General features: G+C 39.1%; 2 protein-coding genes across 2 annotated transcripts in view; one reads left to right on the forward strand and one right to left on the reverse strand.

Annotated features, from left to right (window-relative positions):
* The window catches only part of LOC132262394 (autism susceptibility gene 2 protein homolog), a 120,933-nt gene extending 108,569 nt beyond the window's left edge, over nucleotides 1-12,364 (reverse strand). Inside the window, exons 1-2 of the mRNA XM_059761666.1 lie at nucleotides 11,295-12,364; nucleotides 1,784-2,020 (exon numbers count right to left, since the gene is read on the reverse strand). Coding sequence (XP_059617649.1) covers nucleotides 1,784-2,020; nucleotides 11,295-11,555 — 498 coding nt within the window. The 5' untranslated portion in view covers nucleotides 11,556-12,364. The remainder of the gene's footprint in view (nucleotides 1-1,783; nucleotides 2,021-11,294) is intronic.
* A 1,064-nt stretch (nucleotides 12,365-13,428) lies between these two features.
* LOC132263539 (vitamin K epoxide reductase complex subunit 1) lies at nucleotides 13,429-21,423 on the forward strand. The gene is made up of 4 exons (XM_059763344.1): nucleotides 13,429-13,589; nucleotides 17,079-17,372; nucleotides 18,439-18,548; nucleotides 20,100-21,423. The coding sequence occupies exons 2-4, from the start codon at nucleotides 17,194-17,196 to the stop codon at nucleotides 20,330-20,332; spliced, it is 522 nt and encodes a 173-aa protein (XP_059619327.1). The 5' UTR covers nucleotides 13,429-13,589; nucleotides 17,079-17,193; the 3' UTR covers nucleotides 20,333-21,423.
* Nucleotides 21,424-22,155: the final 732 nt, after the last annotated feature.

Below are 22,155 nucleotides of genomic sequence, written 5' to 3' on the forward strand. Positions count from 1 at the left end.
ATAAATTCTTCCTGTTCTTCCTGTGTTAAAACCCCAAAATTGGGCCTCAATTCGCATCCACCCCGCGTCACACCTTTCCACCTTTGTTTGCACATCAAACCAAATGTGAGGAAGGGATGGAATTGTTACTGGCAATATTATAGAGAGAGAGGAGAAAAGCCCTTTAATAAACCATTTGCCTATAAATAAACAGTGTAATTAGAAATGTTGAAGCATGAAAATGTAACACACAAATTTAACCACTAAATAATTTATTATTTTGAAGCATACAAACTCCCCTTTTATGCTTAATACACTGCCCAAGGAGAGCTTCAACTATTGATTGAAAATGCCATAGCAATGGCTCCGGAAAATAAGGTCAAACACAGATTGAAATATCTTCTGCATGAACAAGAAGAAATCTACAAATTCTCTCTTTCTCTCTCTTTCTCTCTCGCGCGGTCTCTCTCTTAAATTTTAATTGAGAGGAGAAAAAAAAGGAACTGAAAATGCTATTTTTAATTCAATCCTCCCAATGGAATGGCGACGTTAGCACAGAGTATATAGGAATAAAATTTCCCGTATTATGCATTCTCTCCAGCTCAAATACTCATAAAATTCACTCTCTTGTAAAAGTGAAAATTACGCTTCCTCTAATTTTTCACGACACGGCTTGAGACATCGTTAAAAATACACCCATGGCAGCAATAACAATAAAAAGAGGAAATATCGATTGCACGAGCCGATAGAAGTGCGCGCGATGGAAGTGAAAATGGAGGGAGGAATATTGAAAAGAAATCAGGGGGCAAAGAGGCAGCCAGATAACCAGTTTAAATTATGGTGAAGCACTTAATGCTACTCGCCAAGAAGTGCCTCTATTCTTTGCTCTTTGCACTAAATTGTGATGCTCTGGAAAATCACGCACAACTCCGCTGAGTTTCAAACTTCCACTCACTCTCTCTCTCTCTAAACCTATAAGCTGGTTAAAGGATTAAATCAGAAATCAATCTTAAATTTATGAGAGAGTGAGAGCCAAACGATAGACAAACTGCTAACATTTAGCTCTTGAAAACTGACAAACTTTTGATAATATCAATTAGGGGGAATTTGGGGCAGTGTTGTTCTAAATGGTTCAACTTTAGGATCTCTTCTTGAAAAATCAGCTGAATATATTTAAAAAAGAAAAACACACAATCAATTCGAAAACAAAATTATCGTTTGCAGATGATTATCAATTATCAGTTAATTTTTTCGTCAATTTTAGACTTTAAGAAGTACAAACAATTGTGTTAAATTCCATAAAACAACACTACCTCCTTTCATGTTTCATGTTGTGTAAAATAATGAGTATGTAAAGATGAATTTCACTTTACTTTATAAGGAACAAATTTCATTCAGTCACCGAACAAAAACTCACATAATATACTTCATACAACAATTTCCCACGTCTAAATCAATTTTATTGATATTTCAGCCCTTTCAATCCATCATCAACTTCCGAGTTGTGTGGATCAAAATAGCCTATCATTTCATCACAATCTCATGTAATCCATGCACGCGAGAATCTCCTCTCGATAGGATGAAAATATCATGGATTATTTTCGATATCATCGTTTCAAGCTCTTTTGTCCTCATTACAGAAGCACGCACGACCGGAAAAAACTGCCCTTCTCTCCACTCGTGCACGAGTGACGGAGGCGGAAGGAAGGACAATTGAGTGAGTTGGGCAAAGAATAAGACACAAGGGGAAATGGAATGGCGGGCAATAATTGCCATCACCCTCAATCTCAGCCATCGTACTTACATGTGATAAATGATTAACCACCAGATTGCCTTGTTGATGATTGCTGTGATTATTGTTGATGTGATGATTTTGGTACTGCCAGTCTCTCTCTCTGTCTCTGTTGTCGCGATCTCGGTCCTTATCTCGCTGTCCAGTATCAATCTTGGGCGGCTTCTCATCCACATTGGCCAAAGCTGTGAGCTCAGCGATGGCCGATAATCTCTTCTCGTTGCGTTTGTTGGCAATTTTTATAGCGTACTGCAAAAAAAGAAAAACAGGGAAAAAGATCTTGAGGTCTGAACCATAGATGAACACTTTTGTGCGCAATATTATATTAATATTTCACGAGATAATCCAGAGCGGGATGTAAAAGAATTATCATCTAAAATTTATCTCTATGGCATTAATTAATGCAATGAATGCTGAGAGAGATCCTTTTCTCAGTCCTTTCCATCCCATTTCACCCTCCCTCCCAAAAGCATTCTCCGCCATCAGACTTTTGGGTGGAAAATACAAATTTAAGCATAATAATAATTATGTGAAAAGAACCTCACTTTGTACACTTACACCCATTTTCTCCATCATGCTTTCTCATTTAACGCTCACCCCTCATCATCTCATCCACTCTCCCTCTGACCATCTAATGTAATACACACTGAACCGGAATCACCAATTTTCCACCCAAGTCAAAAGGACACGGAAATGCCTTCCAAAGCAATTCGTCCGCAACCTCTTTTCTTCTTAGGGCCTCATGGCATAGAGAGGCGAGGAAAAAAGCAGCATAGCAGAGTGCTTTCTCGCCACCCCTCTCGCCGAAAAATGAGGGGCAGCCGCATGGAAAAACAGAGCGAGTCAAAACCTTTTCCTCCTCATTTTATATCGTGTTAGCTTGAGTGACTACCACATATAGGATGTGTTTTTTTCCACCCCGATTTTCCCTCCCGACAATACACACACACACACTTTTCCCTCCTCACGGATTTTCTTCACTCTCTGTCGCTGAATAAAGAGCAGCGCATGAACATCTTCTCTGCCATGCACTGCTGTACATTTCACATTGAATCTATCTATACACACAGGCAGAGAGAAACGATAAAGCGAGATACAAAGCAGATAAAAATTCAATAAAAAGAGAGGCCCGTTAAGATGTGTGTCTACGAATAAGTCGAATAAGCGGAATGAGATGTCGCCTCCTTTATTCCACTCCTCGCCCAGAGATTGAGACGACAGTGAGTGAACAAGAAATGAAACCACCAATGACACTTTGGAAAAGGTGCAAAGTTTAAGGGTGTCTCCGCTCTTTTGTGGTCTTTCACAGCAGACAACAATCTAAGAGAAGGCGGAGGAGGAGGAGGAAATGTGAGTTTAGAAAGTCTGAGTAACATCTCCAAAACCTTCACTCAGAAAAATAAAATGTTCTGAAACCTAGAAATGAGTATTCTTGCAAATAGTTGCTAAAAAATGTCTTGAAATTAGCCTGAATCTGTCTAATTTTACTTAATTTTAGTCCACTTTTGTTCTGCTTTCAACAGAATAAGATAACTTTAAACCGAATAGCGTTGATTTTAGTGTTCTCTGTTCAAAATCCAGACGAAAATCTTCGTCAATCTACATTCTAGCCAGATTTTTCTCTCAGTGAAGCCCAAGTTTCTTATTGTTAGGAGTTCGATAGTAAAACTACCTGGCTTTTGTACATTTACGAGAATTGATTAGATTACATGGAATTGGGTTTTATAAGCCTTTGATAATAACTAATGAACTTCCAGTACACAAATATAGCCATATCATTATTTTCAGTACTCTACGATGAAATTTCGTTACATCGAAATCTTCTTAACCCACTAACATCACCCCTTTCCTCCCCTTCTTCGCCCCTCAAACTGAATTACACCCGACGAAGGGATGTGTAACTTTTGCACTCCTCCGCCAGCGCTCGCATCCTCCTTCAGAGAAAACCCATCTGAGTGAGTGCGAAGGCAGTGAATGTACATAAGAAGAAGGGATTCAGTGGGTGTGGAAGGAAATTGTAGCAAATTTTTATGTTAGTGCAATTGAGTTGAACAATGATGAAATTTTCCACCATTTCATTTCCACCCCCTGCTCAAGTCTGTCCATTTGTCTGTCTTTAAACCACCATTCGACACTCTCTTGCACCATCACTCTCGACATCGTGAACGCTCTCTTCTGCACACTCAATTTACCCGTAAGTGATTCTGATGCCCGCGCTATTTTGCACACATTCACCCAATATGTGAAATATCATCCAGTCACAGTATAAAAAAAATCAACTTCCAATAGGAAAATACATATTTTTTTCAATTTTTTTACAGAGAACATTGATTACCCGATGTGGGAATTGCTGTAATACTGCTGCAGGGTGAAAAAGGCACATAAAACTACCTCAAAAATTTATAGCGAAAAGCGGAAATGGAAAATCCAATTTTACCCCACTATTTGACGAAGGGTTGGACTGAAAAATTAATAATAATTCAATTTAATGGTTGTGGTTTCAGCCACACAAATCCCAATCCCTGATGCTCGGTCAAAAAACACCCCTTTTCCACCCCCCGCAAGCTCGTCAACAACTGTTTGTCAAATGAAATTTTTAAATACAACACTTTCAACTCCATAAAATCACATTTTTCCACTCACTCATCAACTAATTTCTATGTTAACGCAAAATAACTCCAATGACTCAATTCGATAATGAGAATTCAATAAAATGACATGTCATGACGTGCTAAAATGCTAATTAAACCGTATTTGCTCATCATCCTTTGTGCAACAACACCTGATTTATGTGATTATTACTATTCTCTGGCGCTTCTGGAGACTCTAATCAATTTGCTTTATCACCAAATTAACGCTATTTATCTAAACTGTTGTGCAAAACACAACGCAAATTGACACACATCATGACAAATTTATTGGAGTCACATTTAACTCAGTCAATTCAGACATGAATCAATTAACTCTGCAATAGGAAGATGATTAGCAATATGTCATTGTTCGTTTGCCAAGTCGCTATATACTTTCTATTGTACGCCAAACTAGCAATTATGGGATGAAAGGTAATTGAGCCACCTTTGGAAAGACCATCGATATTGAATATGAAATGTAGAATTAACCTAATTATTCAAACGCGGTTGGATGTGTTGAAAAATTCAAGCTAACAAAGCAACACACAAAAATTTATATTTAAAATTCAAATTATACTTTAATAATTTAAGAATAAAAATGAATTACAAACCATAATATAAAATGTCTTCTATAGATTTTCTCTCTCTCTCTCAATTTACGACTTTATTTATTGGAAACTTACAAAACTTCAATAAATATAAATTGGTAAATTATACAATTTATTCTCCTCAATTCCAGCACCGAAAAATATATGCGCACATGGAAACTTTTCCCCCCCTCAACGAAAAGCGACACCCAAATATATCAAAACATTTAATCTCAATAGAAAACAGCATTTTCTCTGATATCTTCCGCCCCCCGAAACCCACCCTCAACTCATAGTCAATGAATATCGCGTATTTTGTGTGTAAATATGATGACATTATGATTGCCCAACCCCAAATGCCATCTGATGCACAATATGTAGTGGCTGAAATTGAGGACAAATGCCAGAAAAGGGAGGGAAAGACCGCAAGTGAATGACAGAGTTGTTGCGCACACAAACACAGCCAGTGAACTATGCAGAGCGAATAGTTTTGGGGTTGGCCAGAGGGGCAAATTGAGGGATTTCGGGAACAGATTAAATTTGCTCCATCACCAATGGCCAGGCGCTATTTCACCATCGCATTTATGCTCATTGCTCGACTGAGGGAAGTTAAAAATTCTCAAATTCCACCCCCAACAATGTGTTCCGCGCGAGACTTTATGAATGCCTAAATAATGATAACAATTTCGCAGAAATATTCTTTCTTGACACCGCATCACATTTTATGGCCTTAAATTCACATTAATATCCTCACAAGCTTTTTTCTTTCTCTCTCTTTCACTTTTCCCGCGTGTCAAAATAATACATACACCAGCGAAAATTTGTTTTGGACACCTGAGAAATTTTGGTCAATTTCCCTTTTTGTGTTAAAAATTCAATATTTTTGTCATTTTTCGAGATATAAAAGATAAAAATGATCAGAATCTTATGACCTTTCACAGATATTTCAGTTCTTTTTGCCTATTTTACTCAAAATCTATGCTGTAACCATAAAATTGGCTCGGATAACCGCATAAAATCATGAGTTTGGAATGTCTAGCAGACATTTACATCACAATATGCCCTGATTTGCACTTGTCAACTTGCTTTTTGTGTGTTTTCAGCTTCCATTTAACGCTTTTGCTGCATTTCATCGGCACAACCGTGGTCGAAATCTTATTCACAGGCTTTTTTGTGAAGTATAAAATAGGAGTTTAAGTTGATCGTTCAAGAACAAGTAAGAAGTCGTGAAAATGTCATCAAATTGCTCCTTAGAAAGTATGATTTGAAGTCAATTTTTTATTATAACGCCCAAAAAAACAGTGATTTATTGTACTTAATCAGAAAACCTAGAATTGTAGCGATTGTAGCACACAAAAATATCAAAGTTATGTAGAATTTTGCCAAAATTTCGTAGGTGTCCTCAACTAATGTTCGCTACTGTTCATATGTAAACATATTCAAGTCTGTTATGTAACAAAGAAGCAGAGAAAAAATGTGTTTTTCCTCCATATCAAATTTGCATGAGAATAAGTATATATAGTAAATTTTTGATGAGTGAAGATTGATGTGGAAAATGAATTGATCGGAAGTTGCGAGCATTGGATATTTAATTAATACCAAAATAATTATAAATCGATCATTCCTCATCATATAATGTACAATATTCCCACATCAAGTTCACCTCTTGTGCCATATCACATCACACCAGCGGCATTTCAACTAAAAATACGCTTAAACACACAGCAATGATGAAATGTGCCAACGCCAGGAAGTGTAATTTTCACCTTTGAACTATGTCCGTTTATTTATTCTGCCTTTTCACCGCCCGCCGCACACCAAAGGGCGGCGCCATAAGCAGGGATATATATTGCATTCGCCACTCATTGTGCAGAAATGAATCACGTAATGTTTTCAAGCATTTTCCCGCAGAAAACTTCACCGAATGAGGTAATTGGCGGTAGGAAAAAAAGCGGAGAGAAAGTGGGATGAACTGAAGGGTGGGAAAAATGGGTGAGAAAATTAATTTAAGGACTCTATCTCTCTTTCTCCACACAATTCTCAACTTTCACACATATATAACTTAATTTTTAGGCGTCACTGTGATTTATGCTCTTCACGAGAATACTTCGCATTCCATACAAAACAGAGAAGAATTCATCGGGCAGCATGTGAAACGGGAGCCTCTCTTCACGCCTAACATTTCAGCACATAAATATTAATGTGTTTTTAAAATCTATTAGCAAATTGAACACCAAGCACTAATTAATTTCTGCTTGAGAATTTTGTCCCATTGATTTTCCTCTGTGTGAAACACGCAAATAAAATATTTGACAAATTCCATAATTATCATTTTTTCCCACTTTCTTTTACACACATTCATATGTCATATTGTCAGTGAAATCAATATGACTCTTTCATGCCATATAAATTTCTCTCAAAATAACATTGAAAGCAAGAATATAAACTTCATAGCAAACTAATTAATAACTACGAGCAATGGGATATATGATTTGTGGTTTTACTTTGATGGAAATCAATCATTAAACTTCATTAATACATTATTGCACAAATTGAAATGACCTTTGCACAATGGCATTATCAATTAGTAAAATACAGTGAAATTTATTTAATACACATTAAATAATGCCATTCCATTATTATCATATATTCACATCGACGGGTTAATCCAAAACTATGAAAAGTTAAAATCTCCATTTTCATCAGAGCGAGTTCAATATTTTGCGTTAATATCGCTGCGAAATTTGCTAAATTTACATTAAAACCCTCAAAACACCCTCCGATCGACCATTAGAGTGCTAATATTGCTCTGTTATAATTATTTTCTGGATTTTTTCAGTTGCTTTTATTGGTATTTATTAAAAAAAATTTACTGAAATATTGCAAGTTCTTTGAAAAACAGCAAATAATACTTTTCAAAGTAGATTTTAATAGTCTTTCAGTACGTTTAATCCAATAAAAATTACTAAAAAATCATCTTTTTATACTCTACAGTCCAAGAACATTTTAGGAAAATCAAGAGATCATTTTAAACGAATGATTGCAATTTTTTTTAGCCATTTTTAAAGATAAATTAGTCCACTTTTCATAGTTTACGATTCACCCGTCGGACATGGAATGATTGCATAATGAAGTCAAATTTAATTCTCCCCATATTTTTGCACAATATTTTATTCATATTTATATTGTTAAAATTGAATTATTCACAAGATGCATCGTCGTAAAAAGTTTTGTGACATTCATTAACACCATCCGGGCTGAATTTTCAGTGATTGCACAGGAAAAGATGGGAAAGTTTTGAGTTCCCCAAAAAACACAAACTACGGGAAAAAGTCATTCTCAAGTGTCGTAGAGAGAAAAGAACAAGATGCGAAGGTGAGATGCGAAAAGGAGTATTTAGCGTTACACATAAAATAGTTTACTACGCCATCCTGTTGTTGATGTCTTCTCCACACGACAATAAAGATGTACAGAAGGGTGAAATGGGTGGGGATGGGAAGTATGGCTGAGAATATAAAAAATCTGTTTTTGGCTCTTTGCCCACAGACCATTTAATTTCCTCCGGAGCGAATTGGAAAATGGCAAGGACGTGTTTAACAAGGAGATAAGAAAAAGGGGGAGGTCAAATTGCCTTGGATTCTTGTCAATTCCACTTGAAGTTTTCCCAACAAATATTTCTCTACTCAACTGTGACCGATTCCCAATGCGAATTGGCCGAAAAAAGCCATTGAGGAATCAATAAAAGTGACTCAGTGATTGATATTGATTGCCTTTAGAGTGGGAATTTTGGACAAATTCAATAACAGACACTGCGTTTTACAGTAGGAAAAGTTGAAGACATCACAATTGATTGTCGTTGCTCACTTTCCTCTTAAATACCTGCGAAAATCCACTAAGCATATAAACACATTTTTTTTTAATAGGTTTGATGCAATGCCATTTGGTAAAATATCTCCAGAACTATTTGACACAGAAAGAAAACCACCACAAAGTCGACAGAGGATTATAGGAAAAAGCCATGAGAAACTTGACAAGAGCTTTAAAGCTTTTCCATGCACTTTAGAGAATTTTGTACACAATTTCACCCGATGCTGAGCAGCAAAGCAACTCCATTCAACTTCTTTTCACCTTAACCTCTTGCTCTCGCCCATTCAACACTTAAATATGTCGTGCTTTTTCTCAACTTTTTTCACCGCACACTTCTTCCTTCTCTCAACTCTGTATCCACTTCTCAATGGCACACGAAGAGTGAGGAGAGAGAAAAACATCAACAATAAATTCAAGAGGTATGAAGAGAGTACACAAATATAAGGAATGAAAGGAAAATATACATATATGTGAGCTGAATATAGTACAATTCCTCATCTTTTCCCCGAAAAGAGAATCAGCTTGAAGACTGTGGAGAAAAGACATGGAAGAAAATCAACTTACAAGAGTGGTGAATTGGAACCGAGGTCAATTCATTGCATCAGAAAACCTCAAAAAACACTACAGAATTTTTTTCTTAAACAGATTCTTTTTTTTTCCCTCCTTGGCGCACACAAAGGTAAGAGAAGCAGCTGTGACAGCCCTTCTTTACACACTCTTTCTCTCCCTCTATCTCTCTCCTCATCATTTTTTCTCTCCCTCAAATTTCTGTGTACGCTTATTTTTTTCACCCTCCATTGTTCCTTCTGTTCTTCCTTCAACATCTCATCAGATTGCAAAACAGTTCCCGACCGCCGAAACACCGCCACAAGTCGCGAATATTCGCAAATTACTTCAACAGCACAAAATATCACACATTGTATCGCAGAAACACTTATGAATATGTAATCAATACCAATCTTTCATTCGCAACTTGTTAATTATTGAGCAATTTACTATGTTATTGTGGTTTTAAATTTTATACATACACATAAAAATCACAAGTAATTTGAGAAGCTTCCTACACAGTTTCGTCTCATTTAACCCAATGAAAAATAATACCACATCGCTCTGTGCCACATTTTTTTCTCTCTCTCTCTCTCTCTCCGTCCACAAAAGCAAATTAAATTATCTATTGATTGTTGTTATTTATTGTGACTGAAATGAATATCCTCCCCTCTTCCTCTTCCCATCATTCGTTCTTGCTTGAACGCAGAAAAAAACTGATGAATCTATTCTAGATGAAATCTCATGAAATTGAATATAAATTTACCCTATTCAACAACTCCCATCATCTTTTCCTCACACAAAACTCCGCCAGAAGTGAAGTAAAGTGGCTGAAGAAATAATGGGATCCAAGAGGAACAAAACAGTAGAAATAGTTTAGAAAAATCCTGAATTTGAATGAAATAAATATAACCAAAAATCCTTCTTTTTGTTCGATTTTATAAAGGACACAAACACCACATCGAGCGCGTATTTCTATAACACAACGTTCGTCTTTGATATTAGTTAGTGATCTTTTAGGGCCTATTTTGTGTTAGAATCAACGAAACTTTTAGAAGTTACGTTTACAACAGCTTTTTATGCCAAATTGACCTCGAAAATGGACATTTCTTAGATCATTTTGTTAAAATAGAGCTTCAATTCTTCTCTGGGTCCGTAAAATAAACAAAAAGGGGAATATTGACTGTCTATTGAATACGAGAAATGGTCTGAAAGACTTTGAATTGATATCGAAATTTCAAAGAAATATCTAAAATCCCTACTTTGCAACCGCGCAATTCAAGTGCAGAATTCAATTGACACGCTAAAATGAGGGAGCCGCAATTTTTACAGCGACACGACCTCTTGCACCTCCACTCTTGGCCATAATCATAAAATTCTCTTTAATCTTAAGTGTCTCAATAAAATAATCAATGGGTGATAAAACGCTCCTTTTGTCTCTGAGGCGCACGCTAAACAAGTTTCTCTCATTCTCTCTCTCTCTTTCCCTTTATTGCATTGAAAGAAGCCCTGGGAGACGTGATTGCATTTTTCGTGGACTTCACTGTATTTTCATTTCACCTTTCTGATCTCTGTGTGGCGGCGTATTGAGGAAGAGAATGGCAGAATCCCGACAAATTGCAAATATATCCTAGAGCATCACATTTGAATTATATCTCTTTCTCTCTAAATACTGCGCTTTTCCACCCATTTTCCCACCCTTTTCGTCCTCATTTTAACCCATCTTTGATCCAAGATTGCATCGCAATTGCTCGTCTCTTTCTTTGGCATCTCATTAACTTCCCATTTTTCTCCTATACACAAATTAAAAGATCCTCCCTCATTTCCGGCGCAATCTCGCCGCCCCATGACTTCGTGGGTTGTCAGCAAGGGGAGATTGGAAGATCAACTCACCTCTAAATCTTCGTAGGACTTGAAAGCCAAGATGGCAAAACCATCAATGATGTCTTCCTCAAGGAGTGGAGCTGGTTCCTTTGGTTTCTTCCGTCGCAATGGGGGCCTCGCCGGCTTCTCACGTGCTGCAATTTGCTCCTCCTCAGCACTATCGGGGTCGCCCCCATCGACGACGTCTCGGTCTCTCTCAGCCTGCATGCGTTGAGCCCTCACCCGTCTTCGTATTCGCTGATTTCTCTGTTTCACATCAATTTCCATCATTTCCCAGCCACATAATAACTGAATTTATCTCGGGCCACAGCTTGACAATATTATATATCACTGCCAAACACCACTTTTTACTCCAATTGTTGCCTCATTGACCATCACACGCACTTCACTCTCTCTCTCTCTCGCGCTGGTTCTTCGCCACACACTCCAGGGCAATATACCTTTGTAGTTTGCCCACACAACTTCCAAAACCCTATTGGAATCTCACACAGGTATTCCTTTCTCTCCTCTCGCCTGGCGGACGCAGCGACTTCTCGGCTCACACTTCCACACAGACGACCTAGCACAGATCTAGCACTAGATCTAGCACTGCCAATCAACGATCTACACCCCGATTTTTCCTCCAACTCGCTCGTCCCTCTCACTCACTCTCGCACTTCTCCGCAAACCCGTATTTATGTTGACGATTTGTTGACGCTGTGATTCTCTTTTTCCGAGAATCTCCTCACTCTCCGCGAGAGTCAACACAAATAGCACACAGATTTCCTAATTAAACGCGTAATTAATTGATTAAGTGGATAATTTGACGCCGCTGCATCTCAATATCTCATCACCGCGCACAGATGAGTTCCAAGGACTCTACAGGATTCGTGAGTCCATTGACACACACTGAGAGAAAGACCGTCAATTTCGCGACACACTGAGTCACAGAAGCCTCACGACTTTCTTCACTCCAACCAAGAGTGGCTCAAACTTTTTCTCAAGAGGTTACTCACACGAAGAGGCGGAAAAACTGTTGGTGTGTGACCCTCTTGAGGCTCAGCCAGAGTCACTTTTCACCACTTAGCGTGACACACACTGCCAGGAGGCGAGTCTTCAGGGTGGCCACTTGTCCCGCGGGGGCGCTCCAAGGAGGACAGCAGGACTGTCCGGTCATTTCCTGGACGCCTCGACACCGCCTCGCGTGGCGCACGAAAAGTCCTCCCAGGCGTTATAAATATCGCCCAAATGGTAAACGGATCAAAACAATAAAATAATTTTCCAACAATCCGTCAAAATAGGATCACCAACACTCACACGTGAGAAAATTCTTGACGTTCAGCGACGCGCGTGTGTGTGTGGAATTCGAGTCAATACAATAACACACTAGCGCCCACTAATGGCTGCTATGTGGAATTAGACGGTGATGATTAGAAAAATAACTTTTTCGCATCACTTTTGCGCCGGGCTGGCGTCTCGGGGCCACTATGGGCGATGGCTGGGTGCCTCATGGGCACGGCTTGGCTCCCTTGGGGCGCTCACTGTCCACGTTTCACCCCCCAAAAAAAGTCACACACAGTCACACATGATAATTTACACGGCGATGCGCTACACCAGTCCCGTCACGGAGCACCCGATTTTCCGACTGAAACTCCACCGCGTGCGTGACTTTCGCACCACTCACGACTGCCACGGGTACGCAACAACACTTTGCAACACTGCACAACGTCACACGCGTGATTTTACGTCGGGAAATAGCGCATTTTCGATGAGAAAATGACGGACATTGCTTATGGCATATCGCCTCTACAATTTACCACTATACTACTTTGCGACAGTGCTGCCACACTCCGCCACGGCCGCGCAGACCGCTAGAAATCACCAATCATTTTCGGGCGTCACCACCTTTCAAATGCATTTCCTCACCCAGCATCGCCTGTCTATGGCCCGGAGTATTTTTCCACGACGCCCCTGCGCCACGTCAGCCCACCCCATGGGCCCTTCCGCCGTGAGAATTCGCCCAAATGCTGAAGAGGAAAATTCAATGTTTTCGCATTTTTTGCACTGGTGACTGCAGAGTTCCGCGGAGGACAAAGAAATGGTGTTGCCACGCGGGAATCTGCCGGCAAATCTGCAGATTCGCACGGAAAACCCGCCTGCAGTCTAGTGATGTCATATGTATTGTTTTTCTGACCATCGCAGTGTTTATATTTTCACCGCTCCATATCGCGCCGATTTGCTGCCTATTTAGCTCATTTCCCACCGTGTCGCGGGCATTTTTCGCGACATCAGCCCAGGCGAGAGGACACTGCAATCGCCGACAAGGTAATCAAACACTGAATTTTAAATTTGCGCCATGCGCAGAGACAAACTCACCATCTGTCTCCCTCCCTTTTCGTCATTTTTCCACCCCAAATTTATACCCTCTCTCTGTGCATCCCTTCGGCAAAAAGTCACACATGGAAGGCAAATTCCCACCCATGGTGGCTCTTCGGGTCGCATAGAACAGAAAGCCCATCCGGCGATCCCGGATCCACTCTTTTTCTGCGCCCACCTGGAAATGCCGCGCGTTCAAGGCAAAAGACCTTTTCGCCGCCCGCAAATTGCCATTAATTTGGTCAGGATCGCACTGTGGCCGTCAGCGCCGATAGAAATCTGAGGCGTGATGAGGCATGAAAATTCCTCAAATGTGACCTCACACTCCCTTTGGAAAATGGGCTCCGCGGGGCGCCGCATGGAAAATCACCGCAGCCAATTGATCCACGCAATTTTCCGCAGTTACGAGGAAATATTTACCTTTACGCTGAGGGAAAGTTATTAATGAGCCCCGAAGGGGTCCCCAAACGTGGGTTCTGGCTGAAAGCGACGCGCAAATAAGCTGCAATTGTTGATAAACCTTTTGCTCAATGGACGGCGCCTTATCGCATTGAAGGCTTAAAGCACAAATTCACGATAAGCCTTCACTTCACTGAGACTCCGTCTTGTAAGACATCATCCAGGGGACCTTAGATAAAATTATTTCTCAACAGTAAATTATTTCACTGATCTTTGGTTTATTCCGAGTAGAGTTTTCGTACAAAAATTCATGAAAAAATGGGTTTTTTAAGAAGTGATCCCTCTAAGATTACTATGAATCATCTGAGCACAAATTTCCGAAAAAGTATTTCCACTTCGGCGAGTGAATCGAAAACCATGAAAAGTCGATTTATCAAAGTTTTACATTGTATTAATTTCTATTAAGTATTTGATCTATTCTAATAGCAAAAAAATTAAAATTTGCATCTTGTGGGACTGAAATTTAAAAAAAAATTCAAGTGCTGAGAATATTTTAAATAAATGAGGATATTTGGCTTTTTTTTTTCAACTAATCACCATCAAGAAAAGTACATTTAATGTATGAAAATTAGATTTTTTGAAAATTTGTTGGGATAAAATGAATTAAAATAATTTTTACAGAGTAATATTAGCACTTTAATTAATTATTAGAAGCAGTTTGAGGTAAATTCGGCAATTTTTGCACCAATATTAGCGCAAAATTCTCAACTTGCTTTCCTGAAAAATTCTGTGTTTTTTCTTTCTTAAAAAAAAAAATCTGCTCTCAATCAATGCTTTCCCCGGAGAAATGGAAGAAAAAGGCACTTTGCGTTTACTGTGCGAAGAATAATTCGTGACGACACGCTTGCTTTTACTTAATGCTTAATACAGACATCCGTCAAGAAGTTCCTCCGTGTCAGCCTCATTACCATTTTGCGAGACCAACACAAGCGCCGCGATGGGAATTTCATCCTCGGTAATTGCAAGTCGGCGTGAATTTTAAAGTAACACTTTGTGGCAATAATTGAGGGATTAATTGACGGGTGCTTGTGCGCGTTTGAGGGCGCGAGAAGAGATTTGCGTGGAAAAGGTGTTGAGCGTTGTGTATTTGAAAAAAAAAATGATATACCGCCTGAGGATAGGCAAAAGTGCGCGGCACGAATTTAGTTTTGATTTGTGCGCCGGAGGGAAAATTTGCAAAGCATGAAAATCTCATCGTCACTTTTCACCCTCGATGGTTGATCTTGCGAGAAAAATTTCACCCACAGCGCTAGTGTAAATAATGTAACGGCGCTACAGTACATAAAATTTATGTATCCACTTAGACAGTGTGATGTTAGTGTCAACAGCGCTTTATTACAATGGGTAAGAGAAATTTGTGGATTCGCTCTGGGCCGCCGAGTTGATATGTTTTGCCATAGATGTGAGATAAGATGTGGTGATAAAGAGGCTGTCTTGATGGGAGTGAAGTTGAGAAAAGGGGAAATTAATTAGTTTAGGCATAGTTGAAGAGATAAGTGAGTGGTTATTTGCGTTACAGTTGAACATCACTTTGATTACCGATCGATATCTGGGCAATTAACAACGCTGTTTGATGGGGATTTTCAATGCGCATTCCTGTTGGGAGTCCAAAAGTTAACTTTCTGCCCTTTTTATTGGCTAATCTTACTCCACTCCTGTGCTTTATCTAGTGCAGTCATGTTTTTCACCTCATTGAGCGCAAAAAGTGACTAATTAAGAGTGGAGAAAAAGTCTTGCGAAAGACGCAAAAGGAGATTGAAGACGGGAGACGAACTAATTGTTCAATTAGAAATAATCTCTGCATCATCTAGATAAAATTTCCATCAACTCTCTTTGGCAAGAGACTGCGATTCCGAGGGAGGTTGATTTGATGAGAATGTGGCGAAGATTGAGATGAGAAAGAGCAACTTTAAGACGTCTGTTGCTCCTTTTCTATTTGCTCTCGCGCGACTGAATATTGTACTTTATGCTGTTGCTGATACTGTTGCCAGACAAGTAGGACACCACCTTCAGATACAAAGGGCGAAATGCCACAAATGATCTCTGTACACTTGCTCTCTCGCTAGATTAAATATATCTGGCGTGCCGTAGTTGCGATGGAGAGGGTGAGGGATAAAGTGTGGCATTCATGGAGGGTTCTCTGAGGCAATGATCCAATAAACACCCACCCCAAAACACAGAGCGGAGTGTAACAATTTCATTATCATGCGCGCCGATCAATTCACAATAATCGTGATCAATTCATTGATTTTTCCAACCTGATGACTATCCTTCCAACGTCATTGTGCATCACATCACACGCCAGCGTCACAGGAGAGTGGATGTTTGTCATTAAGTGCGGGAGGAAATTAATTTCCACCTCACCCACTCTTTCCCATCCCCGCCGAAACGACCTGAAGCACTGATGAAACACTGTGCTCGGAATGTGCTGCAAGCGGGAATCTAATTTACCCGTTCAGTGGGTAAAGTATTTATGGTTTTGTATTCCTGGAAAATATTGTGTGTTTAGTGAAAAGAATTTAATGAGTTTGGCATGCAATAGCAAAGGGGGTGGGGCTTCTGAATGGGCGGGACTTGATAGATTCTTTTCCGATCTCGACGGGTGCGTCGAAAACTAGCAAAAATTGATGAATAAACTCACGATATTAAGTACAAAAAGTCGGTTTTTGATAGTCTTCTTTGTGCTTTTTTTCCATTTCACATTTTTCTGTGCATTTTGTTTATAATTCATAGGATTTATAACTGCAATGATCAGATTTTTTCATGATCAAAAGTCGACTTTTGATACCTTTCGAGGAAGCCGTCGAATCTAAACATCAGTGCCTGGACACACTGTGCAGAGAGTGTAGCAAAGTGAAAAGGGGTGGAAAATTACGGTGTGTGTGGGAGGATGGAGAAAATCTATTGTGAACGTGAAGAGAGATTGAAGCATCCCTGAGAAAGTCAACTTATCTCTCCTCTTCATTTCTTTCCACACAGTCGCACAAGTTGGAGGTCTTCCCACTTTTCCTCCCTCGGCGGCGCTCAAATTGTCGCCAATTCCACCCCCGCACCGGATTCTGGAAAAGTGGCGAGGAGCAAGAGTGATTTAGCCATGTCCGTGCCTGAATGCAAGTGCCAGTTCGCCTCGTCGATGGTCGTGTCGTCGCTGATTGGACTGCTTCTCTCCATCTACACTACGCACGTGGAGATTCAGCTGGAGTTGGACAATGACTACGAGGCCCTTTGTGATTTAAATGAAGGGATCAGTTGCACCAAAGTCTTCTCGTCGCAGTGAGTTTTATGGTCTTGATCGAATTACTTAATTTTATTGGCATGAAAGCGAGTGGAAAGTGAGATTAATTTAAATAAAAATTCATGAGATAATTGCAACTGATAAAGTCACACAAGTTGTGCATATTTTCAATCATGGAACTCAATTTATTCCGCACATAACTCAGAAGGCAAAGTGCGCTCTAGAGTATAAGGAAATTGAAAATGTTGTAAATGGAAAAGGAAAAAGAAAAACAATCAGAATATTGATGTATCGCAAGGATGATGTTTTTTACGCTTCTCATTCCCCATTATTAATTTACTGCCTTCGTGTTTGTGTTTCCTATTAAATCCTCCGATAATAATTATTCCATCTGCTCTCGCTCATTCTATCATCAGATAATGAATTAATTCAGCGTAAGTCTGCTACATTGTGGAGCTCCTTTATCTGTTGTGCAAAAGTATCGCTCTCTCTCGCCAGTCCATAAAATATTTGTAGCTCTTTTATGAACTCTCTGTGCCATTCAAAAGCTCCCCATTAACATTTTCTCAATTCAATTCCAGAAAGCTGGCTCTTTTCTTTGCCAATTTTTTTTGCCGGAAGAGAGAATGGACATTCTCTTTGCCATCTGTGTGCGTTTTCAATTGGATAAATCATGCTCGCATTACAATATCGACGGTTGCCTCGAAAACTATCAAAAGTCGTCTTAAGAGAATTGACGTCTTATATATTTTTGGATAGAAAAACGACTTTTTGTACTCAATATCATGAGTTCGTCCATAAATTTAGTTAATATTTCGATAAATAACCAATGAAATCATCTAAGAGTTAAAGAAAATAATTGGAATTGACCAATATTATTAATTTAATAAACGATAAGAGTGAGTTAAGCGATTTTAACTTTTGCTTCTTTTCGAGGTACCCGTCGCGATATATTATACATATTCTATTGAGAATGTGTTCTCCACATTGATTGTCACTTTCCTGTTCGACTGATAGATAATTGTATTGATATAATTAATTGTAATTTCACATGCCAGAGCGTCACACATTTATTTATGACCTCTTCTTCTTCCTCGTCGACAGATATGGCAAAGGCTTCGGCATTGTTCACCATCTTCTCGGCGAGGAGTCAATCTTCAATCAGCCAAATGGCCTCTTCGGCATCTTTTTCTACGCACTCATTGCCCTTCTCTGTGAGTAATTCTGTACAAGGTATTTAATAATTGCACCGAGAGTCTCACGCTTTGCCGCCACAGGAGAATATCTCATTGCTTTGCCTTTCAACTGCTGTGGAAGGTGTAGCTCTATCGCTCTGTGTGTTATTAATGGAATTTGTCATTCTCCTCGTGGATTAGTATCTTTCCACTGTGATTAATTGAGCTAATTTCTTAAAATATTCCCACTTTGCAAATTTATGAAATTCTCTATTGCGTGTCGTGTTTGCTCAGAATTAATGTCGCTTGTTTACCAAACTGCTATAATTTCACTTTAGACTGTATTTTGTCCACAATTGGGTAAAATATTACATATATTGAGCGTTTGATGTCAGCATACAAAATCAATATATTTCCAATTTAATTGTGCTTAATTGCATTTCCATTTTTTTCCATATAAGCCTTTCGGACAAACCCTTTGTTCACTACTCAAATTTGATTTAGTTCCAGCGCACCGAAATGTGTATTTTCACTTTTTCGGGCGAAAAAAAATATTCACATAAAAGAGAAAATGACAAATGACATTATTGACATGGCTTTTGGAGGCACACAAAGGCCCTTTTAATTTAATTACGACGCCCCAATGACTTTTCACTCTTTGGCATAAATTGGGATTTTAGAGGCATATTTTGGATGTTGCACAATATATAAAACGCTTTCCATTTGCATGAGCATGAAAATCTCGGTTTATTAGTGGTTTTATGCATGCATTTTTGAATGCATGCCAATTGAAAGAGATTTTGGCTTTCAAGATTTATTAGTGAGTTTTTGGGGATCACGAATTTGCGATAATAAATTCAAGTGTGTGATTAATAAAATGCTCGCAAAGCTTGATAAAAAGTTAATGCAGAACAAAACTGCCAGAAACATCGATTATCGCAGGAATAAAATCAAAGTATTGCCAATCAATTTGCTATTCTGGTTGAGATTTCACTGTGCATCAATAAATCTGAGATCATCTGTGAGATATTTAGAAAATCTTTTCCTCTTCGCAATTTCCTTGAGACGCGATAATGGAGCAAAAGAACTTTTACTGTTCCGCTATCTTCGCTTTCATTATCTCGTTGGTAGAAGAATTTTATAATAAATGTGAGGTGATTTCTGCTGAAAGCTCTTCTGTAGTCACATTTCACGTCAACTCTCGAGTATTTTCTCTGTCGTTTCTCACTTTATTCATCTCGTCCAGTCATACGCGCAAACATTTCATCTGCATCTCTTCTCGTGCTCGAGCTATTAAATTGCTCTGCCAGGCAGAGATTCTGACGTGGTTTCCGTGGAAATAATCTTTTTCTAATGGTTTTCATATCGTCTTAAGGTCATCTGGTTTTTCTTTTATCCCCTCAATGCTGTGTGTTGCAGTTTTACTGTTGTTGTTGTTGTTCTTTTGCATCTCTCGCATGGCTTATCTGCATTGTGAATCGTGCGAGATCTCGTTGCGAAGGTATTTGTAATTTTGCAGAAAATAAGAGTTGACTCGGATGGAAAATATAGAGTTTGTGCTTGTGTCTTTTTCTTCTTGAATACTTGCAGGCTTTGTGAATGATTCGAAGGTGGCGCGAGTGCAGATTTATCTGTGCATTGTCTCCAACCTGCTCTCACTCTACTTGGCGTATTTGCTGTACTTTGTCCTGGAGGACTTTTGTATTGTCTGCGTGTCAACATATGTTGTCAATGGGATCAATTTGTATCTGGCTGTGCGGCGATATCGCGCCCTCGTGGCGATTGAGGCGACACAAAAAATGGGCGATGATAAGACAAAGTGAGGCGTGATGTTATCTTAGGTATATCGTGGGAAAAATATAACTGAAGCATTTAATATTGCCTGAGAAGGCGAGCCTCTGTGTGGTAATTTATCATGTTGCTCTCTGTGTATTGAGACAATCTCTATACTCCACAATTATTTGCATAAATTAATCAATTAAACATATGAAAGCTCTTAAAGTGGTCCAACAGAGAGCTTTTCAGCTGTGTGTATTGGCGCTATGTACACTTATTTGAAATGTTTGGTGGGGACGAGAGACAAATATTGACTCTAGTATTAATATAAAGAGCTAAAAATGTTGATGCTCGATGTGTGGTTATATCTTTGTGCAAATAATCATCACATTTTGCATTATGGAGATATTTTTCAATCCACACACATTCGCTGCTTTTTTACGACTGTCATGTAAATCTTGTATTTGGACAAATGGCACAAAAAGTTGGGAGTGGGTGGAAATGATATTTATTTTCTGTCCAAAGAAATATTTCTCTTTTTTCCCTCACTGACTTTGCTTGTGTCTCTCTCTTGGCCACACTCGGGCAGAACTTGTGTCGTTCGGTAATTGTGTAAATTAGTCTCTCGGGAGAGAGAGAGAGAGGGAAGAAAGAGCGGAATATGCTTAAACACTCTTTTTTTTCTCTCCTGGCATTTCTGGTGAAAATCACATTCCGTGAAAAAAGCTCAATCACTTTACTTGTATATTTTAATGGGTGACTTTTCAACCCGAGAAAAAATACTTTTTATGTTATATCTTATGCTGTGTTTTTTTCCTACTGGGGTGGGGAATAAAGGTGTTGAGAAATGTTTGGTTTTTGTGTGGAAAAAAAATTTACTGCATTTAACTTTCTCCCTAAAGAGTCTTTGTGTTGTTGTTGATCATGTGAAAATTCCCTGCATACGAAATCAAGTTTAACTTGACGTCTCTGCGTTGACCAAATTTGCTCATTCGGCGGCCTTTCCTTATGTACATTCGGCCCAACAGTCATATTGGAAGATCACAGATGCTTTTTGTCTCACGTAACGCCGACACTCGTCTCTGTCACTGCGGCCCACGTTCTTTGCTGGCTCGCTCAATACCCAGAGAAAGAGAATTTCCATGGAACCCCCGCAATTTGTGGACGGCGAGCTGGTCGATTGGAAAACCAGTGCAGCTTTCTGGCACTATAGTTTTGGTTTACAGATGCGAATAAAGCAGAGTGAAGAAATAAATATGTGAAATTCACTGGAAATAAGGAAAAACAGTCCTTGCTATTCTCGCTAAAACAGTATTAAAATAGTGAGAAAATCGTGAAATTTACCAAAATCATTAAAACACCACTTAATAATTAGGATAAAAAGTAATTTCGCGATAAAAAGACATCATTATTCATTATTCTGTTCTTTTCTTTTAGCAAATATTTAATATCTGTACAAAAAATATACTAATCATCTGTACAATATTTCACAATTATTCTCTAAGTTTTTTTCTTTCTTAGAATTCACATTTGATTCGTGCAAACTACCAAATAACTGCTTAAAATCGACACACTCTTCTGACTCACTGCGTTTCCGAGCGACCCACGTGGAGGCTTAAAAGTTGAATGAGTTGTTTTCGGTGTGCTGAGATGGTATTACATCGGCAGCGATATGAGTGTTGATGCTATTGGAAAATTGTGTCAGAAATTTGCCACAATATTCGCTGGTGCGATGGTCGGATATTGATGGAAATATATGGCAATCAAGGCTTACCTGTGTGGCTCCGTCGCTCCACACACAGGTGACACGAATTACCTGTTTAGCAGTTGGCGGAGAGAGACGGCCGAATCGGCCTGTCTCAATCTCCGC

The sequence above is a fragment of the Phlebotomus argentipes genome, unplaced genomic scaffold, assembly GCF_947086385.1.
Source record: "Phlebotomus argentipes unplaced genomic scaffold, Phlebotomus argentipes genome assembly contig_15, whole genome shotgun sequence".
Classification (NCBI taxonomy): Eukaryota; Metazoa; Arthropoda; class Insecta; order Diptera; family Psychodidae; genus Phlebotomus; species Phlebotomus argentipes.

Coding starts and splice junctions, on each gene's coding strand:
- LOC132263539 (XM_059763344.1), top strand. CDS start 17,194: ATGTCCGTGCCTGAATGCAAGTGCCAGTTCGCCTCGTCGATGGTCGTG. Junction 17,373..18,438: donor ACCAAAGTCTTCTCGTCGCA/GTGAGTTTTATG, acceptor CCTCGTCGACAG/ATATGGCAAAGGCTTCGGCA. Junction 18,549..20,099: donor CGCACTCATTGCCCTTCTCT/GTGAGTAATTCT, acceptor GAATACTTGCAG/GCTTTGTGAATGATTCGAAG.